Here is a 21774-nt window from a genome sequence, read left to right as displayed (position 1 = left end):
CAGCTTCCTGTACAAAAGAGTAATTGCCCATGGCTTGAAAAGAGTAACTTGAAATAGTTGTGGTGTTTTTTTTTTTTTTTTTTTTTTTTTTTTTTCTCCTCCCTCTTTTCTTCCCCCTATAAAGATAAGGATAGTTGACCCAAGATGCTTGAACCAAATAACATTGTTAAATATGAGAGAAGCAGTTCTCTTCAAGTATTTCTTTAATTCCTTGAAAATATTACTAGTTGAAATGCAATGGTGTCTGTTATTCAGAAGGTCACACTAGATCATAAAGAGTTCAGGTCAGGTTGTTTATTGATAGGTTTCCTAAATTAATGCTGAATTCTATATGTAGTTTTTTATAGGGCAACTCCTTCGTACATGTTTTAGGTCCTCATTATTTTTGTTAATTTTTAGGTTAAAATACCAGCATTTTGAGATAGTTTTCACTTTCAGCAGAACAAATACTTAAATACAGTGTGTCTTAGATATCTGTTTTTGAAGATACATGCATATGTTGAATATGAAGTTTTCAACTTTATGTAGTATAAAGTTATTATGTTGAAATATTCTTGCAGTAATTGACTTCAGTGTTAATTAATGTTCAATGGCTTCAATACAGAGATCACAAAAGTGCCATTGTATTATGTGTTAGTTGAACAGAACTGTTAGTCTGCTTTCCTTTTTTTTTTTTTTTAATGCAATGGCATTATTTTTTTCTGAAAATATTTTTCTTCCTTTTCAGAACTAGAGAATTCTACTAACATTATAAAAGCGGGGAAACCTCAGACAAGGAAATGCAGCAAGGTTTGTATTTGCCAGAAAAGGATGTCTAGCTCTGAATTACCAGACTGTTGTGTTAGAGACCCAAATTAATCTAAGATGTTAATCTGAATGGCTGTATAACTATGCTGATAATGTGGTAGGAAAACAAAAGAGTTTCAAAGGAATATTTCTGGTTGTAAACATTGACTGTGGTAAGCAGGTGACATTTTTTAAAAGTTAGGAAGTTGTTTTGAAGTTAATGAGAGTTGAAGTAAGTCTGTGTTCAGACCTATTATTGTTGCATTGGACCTTACTTTGGATATAAATACGATGAATAGTTGTTTCTACAGATAACTTTCTTTTTAGAATGATGCTGTATCTGATTTCTCTTGTATTTGTCAGTTTTTTAAACTGCTATTTCTAGCAGTTCTGTTAAGAAGCAGAGTTTTGCCATAAGTCATGACAGACATGATCTATACTTGAAAAATAATTAAATATAGTAACTGATGTACACTATTAATCATCTTTGCAGGCTGGCGATTTCAATGATATCACAAACTGGCCAACACCAAGTGAAATAGCAAACAATGAAGTAAGTATACTTACTTCATATATATACGTAAGTATATATATGTGTGTATCTCCCCCAATCACACTGGCTTTTTTGCTTAGTCCAGTTCTCCCAGGAGTGCACTCTGGGTACTCTAGGATTTCTGCAGAAACACTGCTGGTAACTCAAAATATAGGTCTATGTATTGATTTGAGAATATTCTACACTCCTCTCTTCTTTTCCCCAAACACACACATGTTTACCAGAACTGGTGTTTACAGATGTGTAGATAAAAATGTGGAGTTTTTATTCCAGTATTGTAGAACTTGTGCTTCCAATTTCCACTCTTTGGGGACTTTATGCATAGACTACAGGGCCAGGAACCTTTGGGATTGTGAACAGGCTGCACTCCTGTGGTTTGGAGTGCTTAGTGCAAAGCTATGTTAGGAGTTATCCTTACCCCAGCCCAATTCCTCTTTCCCCCCGTCTGGATCTTTATCTCCTTCAAATTCTCTTCTTTCACCTTATCTCAAGTGATCAGTCCTTAATATATCTTTTACCTCTTCTATGCTATTTTTTTTTTAATAAAGGCAATACCTGAAGAATTATTTTCAAACTCTTGCAGAACAATAGAAAATAGAAAGTAGAGGTATTTAAAATGAGACTTTAAAAGCAGCACCATTTTGAAACCTCAGCCTCTTGAAGATTCTGAGCAGAGCCAATAATAAAGGCAAAGCATATTAATAGGTAGAGGAACTTTGTAACTTTTGCCATCATCAGCAATACAATCAGAAGTAATTATCAGCATCTTTTGCAGAGTAAGACCATAAACCACAGTAAGAAGCCAATAAACAGAAAAGAAAAGGAGGAGAAATCTGATAAAAAAAGCAATAATGAAATCCAGGAGAACCTGGAGACAAAACCAGATGGTCCAGGAGACAGTATTAGTGAAGATGAAACTCAAACTAATAACCAAAGGAAAAAAGGTGAGTTGGGAGGCTGTGTACAGTGCTGTGCTGTGGTTGCCATCCAGCTGCAGTGATTTCAGTTGAAAGACTTGATGGAACTTTTTGGTCCCTTTTTTTTATGTACGTGATAACAGGATATTTTATTCTGTATTAGAAAGCTTAAAACCAGCTTCATTTCTCAGGTTTTGAGTGTTGTTTACTCAAATAGGAAGTTAGGGGAAAGAGCAGCCCACATCATACTGATATGATGCAGAGTTCTGATGGACAAACTTGGGAAAATTTTAGCATTATAATTCAAACCATTACTGCCTCATGCCTCTCTATTCTGCTGAAGAAATTGCACTGCATTCAAGTTGGTTTTTTTTAAGCATATTTTTGTTACTTTATCATTTTTATTTTAATATTTTACTGATATCTTGCACATCAAAGAAATCTCTTAAACTAAACTTTTTTTCATTTCCTCCTTATTTAATCTGTCATAAAAATAAGATTCAAACTTCATATATTACTTGATCAGTGAACTTGAGGCTGGATAGTTTAAGATACAGCTGTCATTAGCTGTTTGGTTCATGTTTCTCTGCCCATGTCTCTTTGGGTACTAAAGATCTTCATTGTTTACATTTATTATTATTTTATATATTCTTTTTTAAGAAAAATCTTTTATTGCTTAATGTAACTTTTTTTTTTTCCATCAGATTTGAAATTTCCAAGTAAAACAGTTCAGGAGTATAAGATGTTTTTTTTTCCTACACACTGTTGCTAACACATTTTATGCATTTTTTAAAAATATATTCAATTACTACAAAAGTGTGACACCCCCCCCCAAAAAATTATCAAGTTATCAAGTATAGAACAGCAAGCTGTATCATTAAGCTTCTAGTAAGCCTACAGCAGAAAAAAAAAGTTACATGTGAATGAATTTACTCCTTGAATTTATGAATTTATTACATGAATAATTTTATTCTGTGATAAAAATATTGTACCACTAAATGGTATTAATGGTCTGTGATTGAAATCTTTATTTTAGCGGCTAACCTGGTATATTGGTTTTCACCTTTTCATTTCATATACAAGACGTGAGATTATTTAAGGAACCAATTCACTATATATATATATATATATAGCTACTCTATATACATATAAAACTGTGATATATATGTGTATTGTTTATACACACAATAATATATAAATAAAACATATATATGTAAAACATATATTTATGTATGTATAAAACTTACGTTGGCTGTAAATGCCAAGTAGTGGAGCTTGCATTTGAAAATGCATTAAAAAAGAAAAGCTTATGTTCATTGTGTGTAAAGCTATAAAGATCAGGTAAAGTTTCTTTCATTTTGAGAAGTTCTTGGTTGCTGCATTTATTGTTTAGTTTATTATGGTATTTTAAGACTTTGGGTTTTTTGATGTTTCCAAACTTTTGCATATAAACTTACTAGTTTTAGAAGGTAAATTTTGTAGAATCTTGTAAGCAGTTGAATCCTTAATTAACACTACAGTTGAAAACAATATTCTAATGTTTTAAGGTAACAAGCAGAAATGGGTGCCGCTTCATTTGGATGATGTAAAGCCAGATAGTCAAGAAAGACCAGGCTCTCGAACTAATTCGCGATCTCAGCTGGAATCAAACAAATTAATAATATCTCATAACAACAGACGTAATGACGTGAGAAGTAAGTAGCTTCCAGTCTCTTTGGTTCTTCTTATGGCAAATGTCAACTTGTTGGTTGAATATTCTTACTTATGGTAACTTGTTGGTTGAACGTTAGCATCAGCTCAAACAAAGCAACAGTAGGGGCCAGATGTGTTTGAAGTGCTAGGATGCTCTTCCCTCCTTGTTCCACCACCCCCATGGATAGTATCACATGAGTAGGCAGTAGTTTGGCTGTTCATGATGGAACTTGACTTTGCCAGCACTAGAAGAGCTGGTGTCAGGATTTGCCAATGACCAACATATTAAAATAAATAAATTGATTTGTAATTTAATAAATAAACGTTCCATTAGAAAGCTTTGTTTATATGCTTAGAGTTTTTTGAACCTCTTAGCAAATTCATCAGAGTTGGAACATCTTGATCTTTGATTCTGCTGAGTAACTGAGCTCAGGAATGGTCTGTCTTGACAGTGTGTGCCCTTGCTCTGAACTGGAGCTTTGTATTTTTCTCCTCATAGCTACCCACTGAGTCCTGGGCCACAGTTACGCAGTGCAGAAAGTCTGGTAAAGCCTTTGTAACATGTCAGTCTTGTTCTGCTCTACACCTTTTCCCACAGCTTGTTGCTACCAGCACAATTGCTTTTGGAACTTCACTTAGAATTTTGCTTTGGCAAATTCTACAGATTGTTTTTTCTTCTAAATCAGACCAACTCTGTCAGTTGTGGGTCTTGTTTCCCAGTGTGGCCCTACCAAAATAATCACTAGCACAGCTGAGGGGGAAATGGGCAACAGCCGGTTCTGCTTAATAACTGAATAATTCTGTATGATAAAATAACATCCTTGCATGTTCCGAATTATGTTTGTTAGAAGGCAGAAGTCTTAGTGTAACTCTTTGGTTTATATATTTGCGTTTCAGTTTCATTTCAGTTTCATTTCATCATAATATGCATTAACAATTTTAAGTGTTTGCTCAGCAGAATTGGTGCTAGACACTATTGAAATCAGATTTGTTTTGATACTATTTGGGGAATATTCATACAGGGATTTGATCTGGACATATGAAAAAGAGAAAGGAAATTTGAGTGTTTTACTAGTATATCACTTTTCTCCAGAATATATTTCTCAGGAACTCCATGGTCAAACGGATGCAAATACATAGAATGAACTTTGCCTCAAGGCTGTTTTGCTTCAAGATGAGTTCCAGCATGAGAGAGTCTAAAACCTCTACTGCCTCTTGGAAACATGGATAGTTTAAATAAGAAACTTGTTTCAGGCTTAAATACAGCAGAATTCCCCATGAGGGGTTCTTTGAGGCTAATAGTATATTCTGTAGTGTAATTTCTTTCAGCCTTTATGAGAATCCAAAAAAGTAGAGATGTATGCTTTTCTATACAGTGTTTTATGGTTAATACCTAGGAATAAATGCGAGATGAGTTATACTGTGATATTTAATTATGATTGCAAGTATTATGCTTTTTTGTCTTAAAAGATTGGCGTCGTGATAGAGACAAGAGAGATGATCATGATGAAGTGTGCAGCGTAAGAAGTGAGGGTGGCAGTGTGCGTGGATCCTCCAGAGGAAGGGGAAGAGGTCGAGGAAGAGGAAGAGGACGAGGCAGAGGAAACCCTAGAAGTATGCAAAGAAGTAGATGTTTAGCAAAAATTTGCAACTGTTCAATATTAAGGTTTACAGTTGTCTCCAACACTAGTAGCAGTGTGTACTTTGTATCTAAAATATTTGTATGCTGAACTTCAAGGTGTTTCATCATTCTTTTTCTATTTTCTTCTCTATTTTGAAGTAAACTTTGAATATTCAGTTGGTTATCAGGAACTATATGGTGAAAGAACTGACCGACCATTTCAACCTGAGCTTAACACTAGTATGATGTATTACTATGATGATGGGACAGGAGTGCAGATGTATTCTGTGGATGAAGCACTTCTCAAAGAATATATTAAACGTCAAATGTAAGTAGGTTGCTTAATGTACGTACATGTTACAGATCCATTTAAGGTAAAATAACTTATTTCAAAGAGTGTTTAATCCTTATCACCCATATACTGATGAAGATTAAGACACTTCAATTTAACTTTTTGATTCAGCCATTACCAGTATACATCTGTTTGAATTTATTCACTATGGACATGGAAAAACTGGATATTTGGGAAGCAGACATTTTAAGGAGGGTGTTCTGCATCTTGTACTGTAGTCCGGCTCTAATTCATATACCTGCTTTATTTATGGTGCCTAGCCCTCTTTTTTTGTTGTCATGTGGCTGAGATTTGCATATGCTTGTGTTTTTCAGTACTGTTAGTCTGTTTGCCTGTAAGGCTCTTCTCATGGTAATGTAGCTAGAGGCTTCCCTTATTTGATCTCAATTTCACTTTGAGAAGTCTTGTTAGTTTATGTTTTCAGAGTGCTTCACCTGAAACATCTAACTGAAAGATAAAAGTTTTGCAATGATACTTGATTTTTTTCAATAATCTGAAATATTTACTTTCTTTTGTACACCATTAAGGAATGAGAAAACACCTAGAAGACTGATTGTCACCACAAGGCATGTCAAAAAGGTCCTGGAACCCATTAGCTCATTTTAAAAAGACAGTTTCCACCACAGGCAGATGTTTCATCTTCTGTACTTGCAGTGGCATTTCTGTGATGCCTTTGTGGTGGTGTTTTATTGCCCTTGTATTCCATAAAGCAACTTGATTATTTTATTCTTGCTTCTTTTGTTACAGTTGACGCAAAAGGAAGAAAAAAGCCTCTTTAAGGGCAGAAAGTATCTGGCATGTGGCTATCAACTTCAAAACTTCTATTGCAGTCTTTTTTGTTACTCTTACTGCCAGGCCCCTATGAGACCTGACAGTGGACATGTACTCCCATGTCAGGATATTCGGCCTGCACTGTCCTCAGACAAGTGAGGGAGGAGCACAGCCACTCCACTGTTGGCCAGATTTCTGGGCATGCAGTGTAGAATCCAGAGCTTCTAAGGTAGGACATGATGATGTCCCCCTCTGCTGAGAAAATGTCAGTTACAGCTTTGGTCACATCTGACTTGTCATTATATTTGTATTTTATTTTAGCAACAAGAGGCTGGCAGGTGTCAATAAAAGACTTGGTATGGCTGGTTAACCAGAGTCATTGGTTGCTTATCTGCTGGAGACTCCTAAGACCACTTGGATTGTGGAGTTTGGTTTTCATGAGAGAGATTCTTGAGGAGGTTTAGGGCCTAACTTTGAAATTTTTATAGATATCTTTTAAGAAGTATATGGTTCTGTTATCTATTAATTTTTTTTATCACATTAGAAAGTGATGGGAAACCATTTTTTTCATCAGTTGTCTATTACTAGCTTTTGAAGGACATGGTCTGTCTTTCATAATTTAGTTATGAATTTTTGAAGTGAGTACGCCAAAGAAGAAAGTATATACCAAATAAAGCTGCACTACTAGCTCTTGGAGTTCTTTACGGAGCTCAAGATAAATGAGGGTATGTTAGAGGAGTAAGATCATGCTGAGTCCTGGTGTATTGATGGATTTTAGAACTGTTTGCCAGCTTAATAGGGAAAATCTCAGAAACTGCATCCAACAGAGTCGATCTGTAATTACAGTAAGCAAGATACTGTCAAACTGTCCCAAGAACATGCTTGATGTGTGAGGAAAAAGGAATATTTGTATTACACTTAAAAATATTTTCAGTGCTGTTAATTAAAGTTTGAAATAGTTGCCTGAAAAGTGTGTCAGTGCTTAGGAACTCTGCAGTTTCTAAGATACACTATAGAACTCGGTGGAACTCATCTTCTTAAAAAAAAAACAAAGAAAAACTCTAGTTGTGCATTCAAGTTTGCATCAATTAGTATTAAAAAAAATTAGTATTAAAAAAAAAAAATTTTATTTAAAAAAAAAAAAAGGAAAAATGGGAAAGAAAATAAACCAGAGAGGCTTCCATTCTGTCCCTTTAAGTGGAACAAACTTGTGCATTGTCTTAATTTTTCATAAATTGTCTTTCAAATTCCTTTTTCTAGAGTGACAGACATCAGGTGAGGCTGTTTGAGTCAAGCTCAGTCATTATCCATTCCCGTTTGTGGAGTGTTTAAATAAGTGAATTATTACAAGATTTTACCTTTACTGAATAACTGTAGAGGTCACATTAGTGAAGTGCTGGTACGTGGCGTTTGTGCTTGTTTGTCGTCTAGATGGGGAGAGGAAGAGACACGTAGCATTCCAGAATAGTGTGTAGAGTATTCCGGAAAGAAACCCGTCTCCTCTTTGTGCATGGTCGCTTCACTGATCAGTTTACTTAGCTCTGAATAGGAATTTAACTTTCTGAAAGGCTTATTCTCTTCTCTGGTTGCTCCAATTTACAGGGAGCGGTTTCATTTGTTATACATCTTATTGTCCAGCTTGGAGGCTTTTGTAATAGTTCTGTTTTGGGGCTGAGTATTTCTTGTAGAGAGTTTTTGCTTCAAATTTGTTTAGCTACTGAAAGTTTTAGAGACAAAAAGTATCAAGCTTTTCCCTTGGGTCATGATGACATCCCAGTGCTCACCTTTTGATAGCTTTGTCCTTGAGCTTAATTTCGGTGGAGACTCTTAGCTTTTTATACTTTAAAATTTATATTTAACTTCATTTATATTTGCATGTCTTTATTTCCTCAGCATTTAAATGCTCTCTTATGCACTGCATCTATTTCTTTGCCATGGAACTTTAATTAACCTTCATTAAATTCCTTACTGCCTATGTTTCTCTGAACCTGACAAGGAGTAATATTACGTAGATTTAATATGCAGACTTATGGTACAATGTACAAACTTTGAAAGGCCTAATTTTTAGTCATCATAATCAAATTGTTTTTCCATTCCTTTTCATAGGATGTCTTCTGGTTTTGTTGCTTTTTATGACAGATCTGGATTTGAATTTCTTTCTGTTTTGCTTGAGTTAGTACAAAACATTTTGACACCAGAATCATTTCATACAGCAACTTCATTGTTTGAGATTTGCCTTCCTGTAACTTCAATTTCATTGTTTAAGAAGACTGGAGTTGCTGTTTCTTCTTTATCCCTCATCTCTGTCATTCTGTGGTATTTTCACATTCTTGAAGTGATCCTTGTGCATCTTCTCTTTAACTGCTAGATATCTTGTTTTTTTTGTTCTGTTTTATTTTTATTCTTTACCTTTCTCCATGAACTATTGTCTGTTTTGGATGAGTTTTATGAAGATTATAAAATTAGGTATTTTTGTTTTCTCATTTTCTCTTAAGTATGTTTTAAGTATGATTCAAAATGCATACGAGCTGCCAAGCTCAGGTAGGATGTTCAGTCCTTCTAATGTACTGAAAACTGGGAAAAGGAAGGATTTAGCTGAAGATGAAGATACACTGATACTATTACGTGTGAAATAACTTATACCCTGACTGCCAGCAATAGTTGTCCTCCATTTATATGGAGGCTCAGAGAATATTGTTTCCTTCTGCTCATGTAAGTAGAAAATTGGTGAGAGGTGAAAGAAAAACTGAGCGTGGATTTTCTTTGTTCATATATACAAATGTTGATACTGGATCATAAATGACTCAGAACATGCTGAGCATGCATGCTGTTCTGTAACTCTTTTCTGCAATAACAAACCTGTTGAAAGAACATGTTTGTTGATAACAAAATATGTTCAGTTTAAATGGAAAGCTTTAACAAGGAATATGTAGATTACTATTTTAGGATCTTCTCCAACTTTTAGTAGGCTCATGTTTGTGTATTTCTCTCTCCAGTGAGTACTATTTCAGCATAGAAAATCTGGAAAGAGACTTCTTTCTGAGGAGAAAGATGGACCATCAAGGATTTTTGCCCGTTTCATTGATTGCTGGATTCCATCGGGTGCAAGCTTTGACTACAAATGCTACACTCATTTTGGAGGTAAAATAATTCAAAAGCATGTTGGTAGAAATTTGCTTAGTATAATTTTGTGCTGTCACTTCAATCGATGAGTCAAGAAAATAGATTTGCAATGACAAGAACCCAGTAAATAGATTATAAATTGAGAAGTTTTTCTTTTTCTTTTTCTGATGGATTTCTGCCCATTTTACTGGAGCTGTGGGCAGAACGTTACAGGAAGCACTTTTCCTAAACATTTGGCAATTGAGGCTGCAAAAGGGAGCTCGAGGGCTGATGTGGTGGGTGGGAGACAGTTAGGCTTTTTTTCTGTCTTTGACTGGTTTTTGACTGAGGAGAGACTGAGAGAGCTGGGCCTGTTCAGCCTGGAGAAGAGAAGGCTGAGAGGAGAACTGATCTGTGTCTATAAGTACCTCAAGGGAGGCAGCGAGGTGCATGGTGCTGGCCTCTCTTCAGTGGTGGCCACTGACAGAACTAGAGGAAATGGCTGGAAACTGAAGCATCAAAAGTTCCACAGGAACTTAAGGAAAAATTTCTTAACAGTGAGGGTGACAGAGCCCTGGAACAGGCTGCCCAGAGAGGTTGTGGAGTCTCCTTCTCTGGAGATCTTCAAGGTCCGCTTGGACGCAGTCCTGTGCCACGTGCTCTAGGTGACCCTGTGTGTGCAGGGGGGTTGGACTAGATGACCTCTAGAGGTCCCTTCCAACCTTAAGCATTCTATGACTGTGCAATATCCTATTGTAAAACAGTAAAGCTTTCTCACTTACTTAATGTGTGCTCCCCTGATCCTTTACTGTTGGTTTTGTATGTGGCCTATTTGGGCACAATAGGGTCACAATTTGTTACGTTTGGATACAGCTGAAGATATTTGGGGGAACCAGGGACTCATTAAGATGCCTTGTTGTTACCCAGTTATGCTGGGTTAAGGAACACTGGAAGCACTGATTAACAATACCCGGAATAGGCAATACAGTTAGCTGTTTATAGCAGCCTAGATGAGACAACGAAAGAAAAAAAAAAAGTATATGTTTGTATGCATTTGCACTAATGTTCTGTAAGAAAAAATCTCTGTTGTTCAGCTGAAGTCATGTTCCTCCTGAGGGCAGTAACCACCCTTTGGACTTGTACCCCAGGTTGTGCTTAGTGGAAGCAGCAGCTTCTGTCAGCAGTGGCACCCTGGCAAGGGGGAGCTACTCCCCCCAAAACACCTTTCTGAGAAACCCAAGTCTTGGACCGCTCCTAGGCATAAGTGCATGTTTAAGACACATCTGAGTGCATGTTAGGTTTTATGCCCAATTATCCCTATGAAGTCTTCCAGAAAGGCCAAACAATTTTCATTTTTGACAGTGAAACTTATTGTTTCCTCCTTATCTAAGAGCCTAAAATATCTTTCTTTTTGAAATAATGCTTCACTTGCTACTTCAGAAATGCGGGTATCCTTACTAGACTAAAAGTCCTCGCATGCTGTCTAGTTAGCAAAGCTTTGCTCCAAGGAAGGATGAACTCTTCTTTGTCCCTATGATCTTTGGCATGTCCCAATGTGGAGTGTCTGAGGATCTTTCTGTATCGATCAGACAGGATGAATCCTCACGCTGAGGCTGCTAGCCTGCTTTAGAAGAAAGCAGAGTTAGGAAAAGGAGGGGTTGATGTTTGATTTGAGAGGCAGCAATATGGATAGGAAGGCAAGGAAAGGGGGTTTGGTTCCCTGACACAAGGAAGAGATTGATAATTGAGAGGGGGAGGTGATACTTGATCCGGTGAAGAATTTTTGAATGGGTGATGTCCTGGGATGATGTCTTCATACTATACCTGTAGTATTAAGAACAGGGAATGATTTGGGGAAACAAGCACAGAGATTCAAATTCCTTTCTGAATTACTGTGTAAAGAGATTATTATCTTGTGTCTGTGGAAAGAATGGTGCTGGATAGGTATCCTTTTAAAGTTACAATCTGCTTATCATGCAGGCCCTACAGGACAGTACAGAGGTTGAAATTGTGGATCAGAAGATAAGGAGAAGGGTTGATCCAGAAAAGTGGCCTATTCCAGGTCCTCCTCCACGTAATCTGCCACGGACTGACTTTTCTCAGCTCATCAATTGTCCAGAATTCATACCAGGCCAAATTTTTGGTTCACATACCGGTAAAGGGTTTATTTTATAAGTTTAAGGCTGTGTATCTAACTTAGGAAATTATGTTCATGATACATATTTCCTAGCACACGCTGTACACTTGGTTATGGTTTATTCAGTTGATAGCACCTTCTAGTGCTTGCCAGCCTTGCAATTGCCAGTTTCATGTGGCTGATATGACAGTAGATAAAAATATCTTTTATGTGTCACGGCTGTGAGCATTTTCCAGAATAAGATATGACAGATTACAATCCTTTATTATTATTGTTAATATCGTTAGTTGTGTTTAAGTTAGTCATAAAATTGTGTTCATTTTGATGGCAGCTGAAAGTTAACCCTCTATTTGCTGCATCCTGGTTTTGGATGGGGATTTCATTCACGTTATTAATAGGGAGATGGATTTGCCTGCTGATGATCCTTAGCAAGCGAATCTTAATAAATAAATAAATAAAAATCTGTGTGAAATAGAAATAGATGGGAAGAATGTAGGTTTACTTAGGCTCCTTCCATAGAGTTGGAGGATGATGTGGAGAAAGAAAATCTGCTGATCAAAGTTACACTGAACCATGGAGGTAGGAGAATGGTAGTTTCACCTATAGGAAAAAAATGGGGCAGTAGAAAGAGGAACTGATCTGCTGTTTCCCGATGTTAGAGTCTGCACCAAGTTCTCCAAGGATGGGAAGCCCGCTAAATCCAAAGGAAAACACTGACACAAGTAATTTTCAGACAATATCTAAAGGATTGTCTGCAAGTTTGCCCGATTTGGACTCTGAACCTTGGATAGAAGTGAAAAAGAGACATCGTCCATCCATGGTCAAAACCAAGGTAAAATCAAACAGCTTTCCATTATGTGTTCGTGTTTAAATTTTTAAAAAATGCTTTTTTTTATTGCGTGCCTGCTTTTGGGATATACTGTAAAATGTCTTTCACGCCGTAATATCTCTAGTGCTTGATAATGCAATATCATGTATGTTATGTAAGTTCAGTCCTCATTCTATCCTGTTTTAGGAAAACTAAGTGTATTTAAAGTCCTGATCCAAGACTCTCTAAAGTGAAAAGGGAACTACATCTTTTTTCTTAGAACCATATTACTTAGAACCATAATTTACTCCTTTATAAGCTAAGTAAGCATTTGAAAGTGGTTATATGATTTTTAATGATACCTTCATTTATTGGGAATGTCCTATAAAATTCTCTTTGTCTCCCGTTTGGGTAATTCCACTATCCAAATCAAATGTAAAATGCATCCCCATTTGTCTTATGTAGGAATCTGCTCCTGTACCTAGTCAAACACCAAATCAACAACAGCCACCCCCGCCTTTAGAAGAACAAGAACAAGAGGAACTTGATTTTTTGTTTGACGAAGAGATGGAACAAATTCAAGGTCGTAAGAATAAGTTTACTGATTGGTCAGACAGTGATTCAGATTATGAAATTGATGATCAGGACATAAACAAGATTTTGATTGTAACACAGACACCACCATATATGAGAAAACATCCTGGTGGTGATCGAACTGGCAACCACGTATCCCGTGCAAAAATTACATCAGAACTTGCTAAAGTTATTAATGATGGTTTATACTATTATGAACAGGATCTGTGGATGGAGCAAAATGAAAGTGACACTACTATGAAGGTAATTATTTCTGACCTTAAACCATGCTTTAAAACGATGTCCAAAAGTATTCTAAAATTAACTTCAGTTATCTTGTATGTATTTGTTTGCTACAAATTTTTGAAAGAAAGTTGGCAGTAGTTGAATTTACATGTCTGTTGAGTTTTCTTTATTGTTGATATTGTAGGCAGTTGAAAGTAGAACTAGCAAGATTTCATCCTGTACGGACTTGGGCCAAAACTAGTGAATATTTATGTTCTATGAATAGCTTGTTTAATAGTGTTTGCCTGACATCCCTGTCAGGCATCCCAGTAAATCCCTGACATCAGAAAGGGGCCATATTTTGGGAATAAGATTCAAAGAGAGGAAGATAAATTTCTTTAAAAACACTGTGTTATTTTCAGGTTTTGTTCACCTTGTAGTTTGTCAGAATTATAGCTCTGTGAGTATATGAAATTTCAGATTGCACATCTTGTTTTATTATAGAAATCCTTTTCATTCCTAGACTGTATATAGACCTGTAACTTTAAGGCTCTCGAGCCTCTAAGAGATTAACACCTTTATGTGATCTTTATACCAAGCAGCTGTAAAATTGGCAGCAGATTGGTAAACTTCAGCACTTTGTAGGTATGGGGCTGCAAATTCTAAAGTCCTGTCACTTAGTGCTCTTGGTTTAGTAAAAATAATGTCTGCGGTGCAAGTGAACTCAGAGTGGCATTTTTTTTGGACAGCAGCTCCATCACTTGAATGTACTACGCGTATACAAGCACAACACTAAGCAGCGAGTGCTCTGGGGAAGGGACTTTGTGCCCAAGGACAACAGTAGGTTGTAGGGAAAAAAGGGAAAGTCGCTTGAAGGATAATGGAATGTGTGAGTGCACAAAGGAGCAAACAGAGGAATGATGAGAATAGGGACAAGAAACGTAAAGGTACAATCCACAACATGGAGTTTTTGCTACAAAGGAAGTTTCCCAAGAAAAACAGCATGCGGGAAGAGGACTTTATTTACATGTACTGTCTTTTCTGCTGATGTTGGCTGAGGAATGAAATGAGCCATGTCCTTCTGTTCTCTGAAATTGGTAGCATCTTCTGTGGCATGCTCACTGCAGAAGGAAGGTGTTTTGAGGCTTGGCAAGGGGCATGATCTCAGTCTTCTATGAAAAAACCACATATAGATGGCCTCATCTGCTTCCACTTTGCCATTTGATGGTATAATTGTATTAGAGTGTTGTATAATATATTGTTTATGCCAGCTTTTTAAAGTTGTGTGCTAAGATCTCCTCCTATTTTCTTTAAAAGTTGAAAGAAATCCATCTTGGCCATGTATCTGGTTAGTTGTGTGTGAATACTAGCTTGCTTTTTCTCTTTCTCACAAAATTAGCCTTTCCTCGGGATGGATGATATTATCATGCTTTGTGTTTACAATTTGTCTTCTCTAATTCAGCAAGAGATTGAAAACTTTAAGAAACTAAATCTCATTAGTAAGGAAGAATTTGATAATCTTGCACCTGAGCCAATTGCTGATCCAAACCAAGAAGTTCCTCCAGTGCCCTCAAAGTTACAGAAAGGTAAATAATGTGTATTTGATCTCCAGAATCTCAGAAATAAGTAAACCTTTTATAAATCTTTGAACTTTTTTGCCTTTCATAGCATTTTAATTTAGGTTCTGTCACCAGCTGAGGAGCTTTTTCTTTGCAAAATTGTTTCTCTGTCAGTGCAGTAGTTCCCCCTGCCCTGGAAGAAAGGGGATGCAAGTTCCCTTGAGCAGCTCGCAGGCTGTGCCTGAGCCTCAGTAGGCAGCGTGTCCTCCCTTTTGTCCTTCCTGGGCATCAGTACCAGGTGTCTTGTGTGTAAGCAGCCATTGCAGTGTGTAAAATAGTATTTGGGAATGGTTTTCTAGAAACCAGTATTATCTGTGAAGAATGGGAAGAAGAGAAAGGGAGAAGTTTTCAAATTCATACTGATTCATACATATAGACCAGATTATCAATGTCAGCAAATCCCTTTGAGAGATGTAGCGTTTCACAAACATTAATTGAAAGTGAGACAAGGCTCTGGGGGATGCGTGGCGTGGCTCAGCTGTGTTTATGTATTCCCACAGCTTGCTTTTTTGTCCTTTCCTGCTTACAGATTTGATGGCTGAGCCGGCTTGCGAAGCAGGAGGTGTTGAAGTAGCCTCCACAGCCTCCCTGGCTCGGTCGCTGCCAACAGCAGTTCCAGCTTCCCCCCGTGCCCGCCCTGCATTCACCCCACGGACACCACGCACCCCGCGCCTGCAGGATCCCACCAAGACACCTAGGTTCTATCCTGTTGTTAAAGAGGCAAGATCCATTGATGTAAAGGTAAACAAAAAGACTTAAGAACTGTTTTCAAAGGGTGAAATTGTAAGCCTGTAAAATTCTTCTGTTCAGATAACATGACAGGCATGGAAAGGCAAAAAAGAAACACACCTTCTGGAGTATTGTGTCCAGTTCTGGGCCCCACGGTACAAGAGGGATGTGGAACTGCTGGAGAGAGTCCAGCGCAGGGCCACAAGGATGATCCGGGGCCTGGAACATCTGCCCTATGAGGAGAGGCTGAGGGAGCTGGGCCTGTTCAGCCTGGAGAAGAGAAGGCTGAGAGGGGATCTAATCAGTGTCTATAAGTACCTCAAGGGAGGCAGCGAGGTGGATGGTGCTGGCCTCTTTTCACTGGTGGCCACCGACAGAACTAGAGGAAACGGCTGGAAACTGAAGCACCAAAAGTTCCACAGGAACTTAAGGAAAAATTTCTTAACAGTGAGGGTGACAGAGCACTGGAACAGGCTGCCCAGAGAGGTTGTGGAGTCTCCTTCTCTGGAGATCTTCCAAACCCGCTTGGACGCAGTCCTGTGCCATGTGCTCTAGGTGACCCTGCGTGTGCAGGGGGGTTGGACTAGATGACCTCTAGAGGTCCCTTCCAACCTTAAGCATTCTATGACTCTGATTTCTTAAAACTGTTTTTTTTTATCTTCAGTTTTCCATGTTTTTTCTTTCTTATTGTTTATTTCTACAAAATGGTATCTGGGTTTTTTCTGTAACATTTCTCAAAAGTCCATGATGAAAAGTGTAATATCTAAAGCTTTTCAGTTTGTTAGATAAGATTAATCTTTAGGTTATGAAGCTGGAGTTTTGTGACTTCATGGAGTGTTATATAGACCTTTGTTTTTAGAGAGAGAATTGAGTGAAGTCAAGATAGGAAAATAATTTTCTTTCTTTTTCTTAGACTCCAAGAAAAAGAAAAACACGACACAGTACAAACCCCCCATTAGAATGTCATGTTGGTTGGGTGATGGACTCCAGAGACCACAGGCCAAGAACTTCCTCTGTGAGGTAATGTTGTAATGTTTTTGAGAGGTTTTTTTTTTTTTTTGGCAAGGCCGTTAGTTCTTACTGTTAATGGAGAAATTGACTATAATAAGTGAGTGTTTTGTAAATACAACAGAAGCAAGAAACAGCCATGGAAGAAATAAAAACTGTCCAAAGAAGGAAGCTGACAATATCAAGAGAATGAAAAGAATACAAGGCCATTTAAAGTAAATTAACTTGACACTCAGGGGCGTTCTTTGTTTGATCTGTGATGTAACAGCATTAATATTGAGTTACTACTGTTTTACTTTAGCAACTTCATTTGCTTCTAAGTAGTCATTTAAAATCATGCATTGCAGTAATGTTTAACAGCCCAAACTGCCCTTTTTTTTGAAACACAAACGGTAGAGATCAATTTTCTTAAGGTGCATTCTTAAAAGGATAACTGGGAACTCAAGCACATATCTTCTCATAGCTCCTGTGTAGAGCAGAATTATTGAAAATACTGATTCTGAAGAAACCCAGTGTTTTAAAGACAGAAATGTTTTTTTTTTTCTCTTCAGCAGTTCCAGTGCTTCACCTTCTGAAGCAGCTCCATTAGCAGGAGGTTATGAGTGTACTCCAAATTCTCTTCCAAAGTTTCAGCATCCTTCCCATGAACTGTTAAAGGAAAATGGCTTTACGCAGCAGGTGTACCACAAATATCATCGAAGATGTCTAATGGGTAAGACATGAGATGCATTCTCTAAAATTTTACCTGGAAGTTATCACCTGATACTAGTGTTCTCTATATTGGTCCTCATTTTTAATTTTTCTTAAGAGAGATTAATAAAACTTATTTTATATTTATATTTTACAAATACTGCTTTCCATTTAACTTGAAATGCCCTGACAGTAAAATCTTCAACACTTTGCACAACTTTTTCTTCATTAATATTTGTGGTTAGACAAATAGTGTACTTAAGAGGAGCTACTTTATTAAGAATCAATCTTAATTTCAAACCTGAAATTATTCTTACAATATTTTTGTAAACTTGCAATACTTGAAGATTTTGTGTGTGTACTACTAATGAAAAAGCATTAAAAAAATCTATTTATAAAATTAGTTTATGTTTTGTTTTGCCTTTTTTTTTCTTTTTCTCCAGAGAGGAAACGGTTGGGAATTGGCCAGTCCCAAGAAATGAACACACTTTTTCGTTTCTGGTCCTTTTTTCTCAGAGATCACTTTAACAAGAAGATGTATGAAGAATTCAGACAACTTGCTCTGGATGATGCAAAAGAACACTACAGGTATTAACTTTTTACTGGGAGCTAAGAACCATTTGAGTTCTTACTAATGACTGTGCAGTTGATATATATACATATGTACATATATAGCTCAGCCTGGAAAGCAGCATATATTGAAATCAAGCATTTACTACCTGTTACGAGAGCTGACGGGAGCCAGGCGATGGCAGGACAAGACAGATGTGGTTGTTCTGGCTGAAGTGCTGGAGCTGTGAAGCTCTTGGCTGTTGGGTGCCAGCGGGGGCTCTGGCAACAGCAGGGTGGGTGGGGAAGAATGAGACTGTGCCATTCAGTAAATGCAAGGAGTAAGGCTGAAAATTTGCATGCTCTAGAGGAATTACAAGTGTGTGCATAACATTTCCGTACTTATTTGTTCCTACAGGTATGGATTGGAATGTTTGTTTAGATTTTACAGCTATGGCTTGGAGAAGAAATTCAGGCAAGAAATCTTCAAAGATTTCCAAGAAGAAACAAAGAAGGACTATGAAGCTGGTAATTATCATAGGCCAGTCATTGCTGGCATCATAGTAATTTTAGTTGACAGGTCTTTGGCACTGGCTTGTTATATAAGATCACCCAAGGTCAGTTTGCCTTTTTTATCCTCACATTTCTTTTAGCTTATAATTCTCTGAAATATGTAGTTACCAGAGAACAGTAACATATTTAATTAAACCCAACTTCATAATTTTGAAAAATCTTTTTTTTTTTTTTCCTGTTATTAGGTCAGCTATATGGACTGGAAAAATTTTGGGCTTACTTAAAATACTCTCAATACAATATTCCAGCCATTGACCCCAAACTACAAGAATACCTTAATAAGTTCAAGAAACTGGAGGACTTCAGAGTTGATGTAAGTTTCAAGGCCTATTTTAAAGGAACCGTTTGCTGTGTGAATATTATTGCAGCAAGGCCAGGTATGCCACAGGATCACAGAATGGTCAAGGAAAGGACCTCTGGAGATGGTCTAGTCCTGGTGCTTGGTGTGATTCCTCCCTAGGTGCAGGAGTCTATTCTTGCCTCTGTTGAACTTCATGAGGTCCCTGATACTCAAATAAGTTGAACTGCACTGGACCCGCCATTGACCCTGGTGTTCACCACTAGCTACGGGCCTGCAACTAGGCCCTGCACCACTGATCACACCATCTAAGCTCTGCCATTCAGCCAGTTCTCAATCCAAAACAAAAATTCAGATCAAAATGTGTTGTTTTATTCTAGACATTATTTTGCAAACTGAAGTATGGCACTGAGGTATGGTGGTAAGAACATAAAACATGTTGATCCGTTTTCATCGTCTAATGAAATACAGTAATTGGCAAAAAAAATCAGGAAAGTCTTTGTTTTTTAATAATATGAAATGCTAATAAAAGTGGATTTGGGAGGATTTTTCTATTCACAACACAGCTTTGTCACCTAGTGAGACAGATGCTTTCTCTACTACTCTGCTTATGACCTTGGCAGATAGTTAATGTTCAGCTGACTGTTTTCTGCTAAACTGTGGCAGTTGATGTCCTCACAGAGGCTTTACTTGCTGCATGCCAGATAAAGGGCCTAATTCACAAACACCTTTTTTGATGGTTTAAATAGGTGAAAAGGCAAATACCCAGTCTTTCAAAAATATCTTAACCAGCTGCCAATGTTTATTTTCAGCCTCCTATTAGTGAAGAATGTGGTAGAAAGAGACCCTCTGCTGCAACAGGTGAGGATGTGGGTCGGCGCAGACATCAGTCTAATTCTTCTTCTTCCAAAATGCTTCTTGCAGCTAAACCCATGGCTGCCCATCAGTCCCACACGCTGGGAAATGTTACCTGTGGGAATGCTGTACAAGAGCCCATTGCCAGCCTAGGCCAGAACAACCTTGCCAGAAAATCAATAGAAAGGGACATACCAGAAAAATAGACTTAACATGAGCTGGTGCCCTTGCAAATCAACTTTTACATCACTATTTTAATGTGGAGATCTTCAAGGAGCACCAATATCATATGCAATTAAAAATATCTGGGAAGACGAAGGATTGCATTTTCCTCTTTCACAAGCTTGAATTCCAAAACGCTTACCTTGGGAGGGTCGTTCTTGGTTTGGGGATCATCAGAAAGATCCTAGGGAAGATTCTTTGGCTTCAGTATTGCTTTCCTCAAGCTTCTGTTTACAAAAACTGCATTCCTTACATATGCAAAAAATACTTGGGGATGCCTTACATTTCAGCTCATGTTTCTTAAAAAAAAGGTAGGATACATCCATGTTATTTACTGTGCTTTCTTTACCCGGATTTTCCCATTATTTGTATTTTATCAAAGCCAAAAAGATATATATATATATAAAATATAATTTTAAATGTAAAGGAAGGCTTTATGTGTTGGTTTGCTTCTGAATAAGTAACCTTAAAGAGACTGTATCTCCTGTGTAAAAGTACACAAGAATGCGCAGCTACATAAAACTGCACTTCTGGATTCTATTTAAAGACTAATTTCTATTTTTTTTCCAGTACCTCCATAGTCAATATTTTATTAAGTGTGGAGCTTGAATGGATATAACTGGGATAGTTTTACAGATATTTCCTTCAGTACTGGCTAATATGACCATAAGCAATAGTAAAATACAGGGGAAAATGGATCTGTTAATTGTGTGCACTTAAATTAGCATACAGTATCTGCAATTCATGCAGGTTATTAAAACAGCAAACAATATTTAAAGTAATTTCAGTTTGAGAGGTTTCTTGATTTGAATTTCCTTATGGTTGTAAGTACTCTAACAGGAGAGGTATAATTTAAAAGATTTTTTTCCCCATTTCAACTAATAAAATTTAGTTTGGAGGGAAACAAACTATTCCTTTTAAACTTGTATTTTTGCTTCATTTTGCAATATTTGGATGATGTTCTAATTAAAAATTGCTCTAGCTAAGAGTAAACAATTTCAAATAAGTCTGAACAATAATTTCAGTGAATGTAAGTTATTTGAATACAAATTTATTTCTGTAGCTGAAAGACAGGGATTTTTGTATCTTGTATCTACTTTGATTTAGAAAACTCAAAAGAGCTGAGTGCATAAATTATCTCTTCCAAAGGTAGGTAAGAATAACAACTTCAGCTTTGTGTGCAGAAAGGCCTTCAGTTAACTGTGAAGTTAACTTGCTAAAGTTCTCTCTAATACCAACGCCTTAATCCTCAAAGGTGTCCTAGCTGACCGAATGTCCAGATTCTGAGTTCTAAATTTGTATCGCATTTCAGAAGCTGTTATAAATCAAGTCCATTATTTTTTTCACTCATTGTCTTGTGAATCTCAATGGAACAAATTATGAATGTTTGCATTGTGAATGAACATATATTAGCAATGGCCTTCCCTGTTGTTAGTGTGGAGTCAATTTAAAAAAAAAGCCTTTTAGGAATGGCCTCTTCAAACAGAAAATGAGCTAACACACACAAATGCTTCAAATGCTTTAAGTAGCATCTTTTAAAGGTCCTGAAGTCATGCATCTCAATTCTGTATTTGATCCATGCTCTTACTATCCAAGAAAATGATGCAAGTGTAAATTTGGATTGAAATTGTATATACAAGTAATAGATCTAAAATATTTCCTTTCACTTTTTCAATGAAACGTGCATATTTAGC

General features: G+C 37.0%; 1 protein-coding gene across 1 annotated transcript in view; it reads left to right on the top strand.

The window, feature by feature from the left end:
* LARP1B (La ribonucleoprotein 1B) overlaps positions 1 to 21203 on the top strand; it is a 28298-nt gene extending 7095 nt beyond the window's left edge. The window contains exons 2-19 of the mRNA XM_088527661.1: positions 728 to 789; positions 1280 to 1339; positions 2115 to 2283; positions 3804 to 3950; positions 5419 to 5562; positions 5729 to 5897; positions 9689 to 9833; positions 11775 to 11949; positions 12591 to 12763; positions 13205 to 13576; positions 15000 to 15123; positions 15686 to 15897; positions 16799 to 16905; positions 17445 to 17605; positions 18027 to 18171; positions 18551 to 18660; positions 18891 to 19018; positions 19816 to 21203. Of these exons, the coding sequence (XP_088383787.1) occupies positions 728 to 789; positions 1280 to 1339; positions 2115 to 2283; positions 3804 to 3950; positions 5419 to 5562; positions 5729 to 5897; positions 9689 to 9833; positions 11775 to 11949; positions 12591 to 12763; positions 13205 to 13576; positions 15000 to 15123; positions 15686 to 15897; positions 16799 to 16905; positions 17445 to 17605; positions 18027 to 18171; positions 18551 to 18660; positions 18891 to 19018; positions 19816 to 20064 (2852 nt within the window). The 3' untranslated portion in view covers positions 20065 to 21203. The remainder of the gene's footprint in view (positions 1 to 727; positions 790 to 1279; positions 1340 to 2114; positions 2284 to 3803; positions 3951 to 5418; positions 5563 to 5728; positions 5898 to 9688; positions 9834 to 11774; positions 11950 to 12590; positions 12764 to 13204; positions 13577 to 14999; positions 15124 to 15685; positions 15898 to 16798; positions 16906 to 17444; positions 17606 to 18026; positions 18172 to 18550; positions 18661 to 18890; positions 19019 to 19815) is intronic.
* Positions 21204 to 21774: the final 571 nt, after the last annotated feature.

This window comes from Tinamus guttatus, unplaced genomic scaffold, assembly GCF_059628265.1.
Source record: "Tinamus guttatus ecotype Peru unplaced genomic scaffold, ASM5962826v1 Tinamus_guttatus_pri_ptg000288l, whole genome shotgun sequence".
Taxonomy (NCBI): domain Eukaryota; kingdom Metazoa; phylum Chordata; class Aves; order Tinamiformes; family Tinamidae; genus Tinamus; species Tinamus guttatus.
Note: the sequence above shows the minus strand (reverse complement) of the source record. Positions and strands in the feature narration are given on the sequence as shown.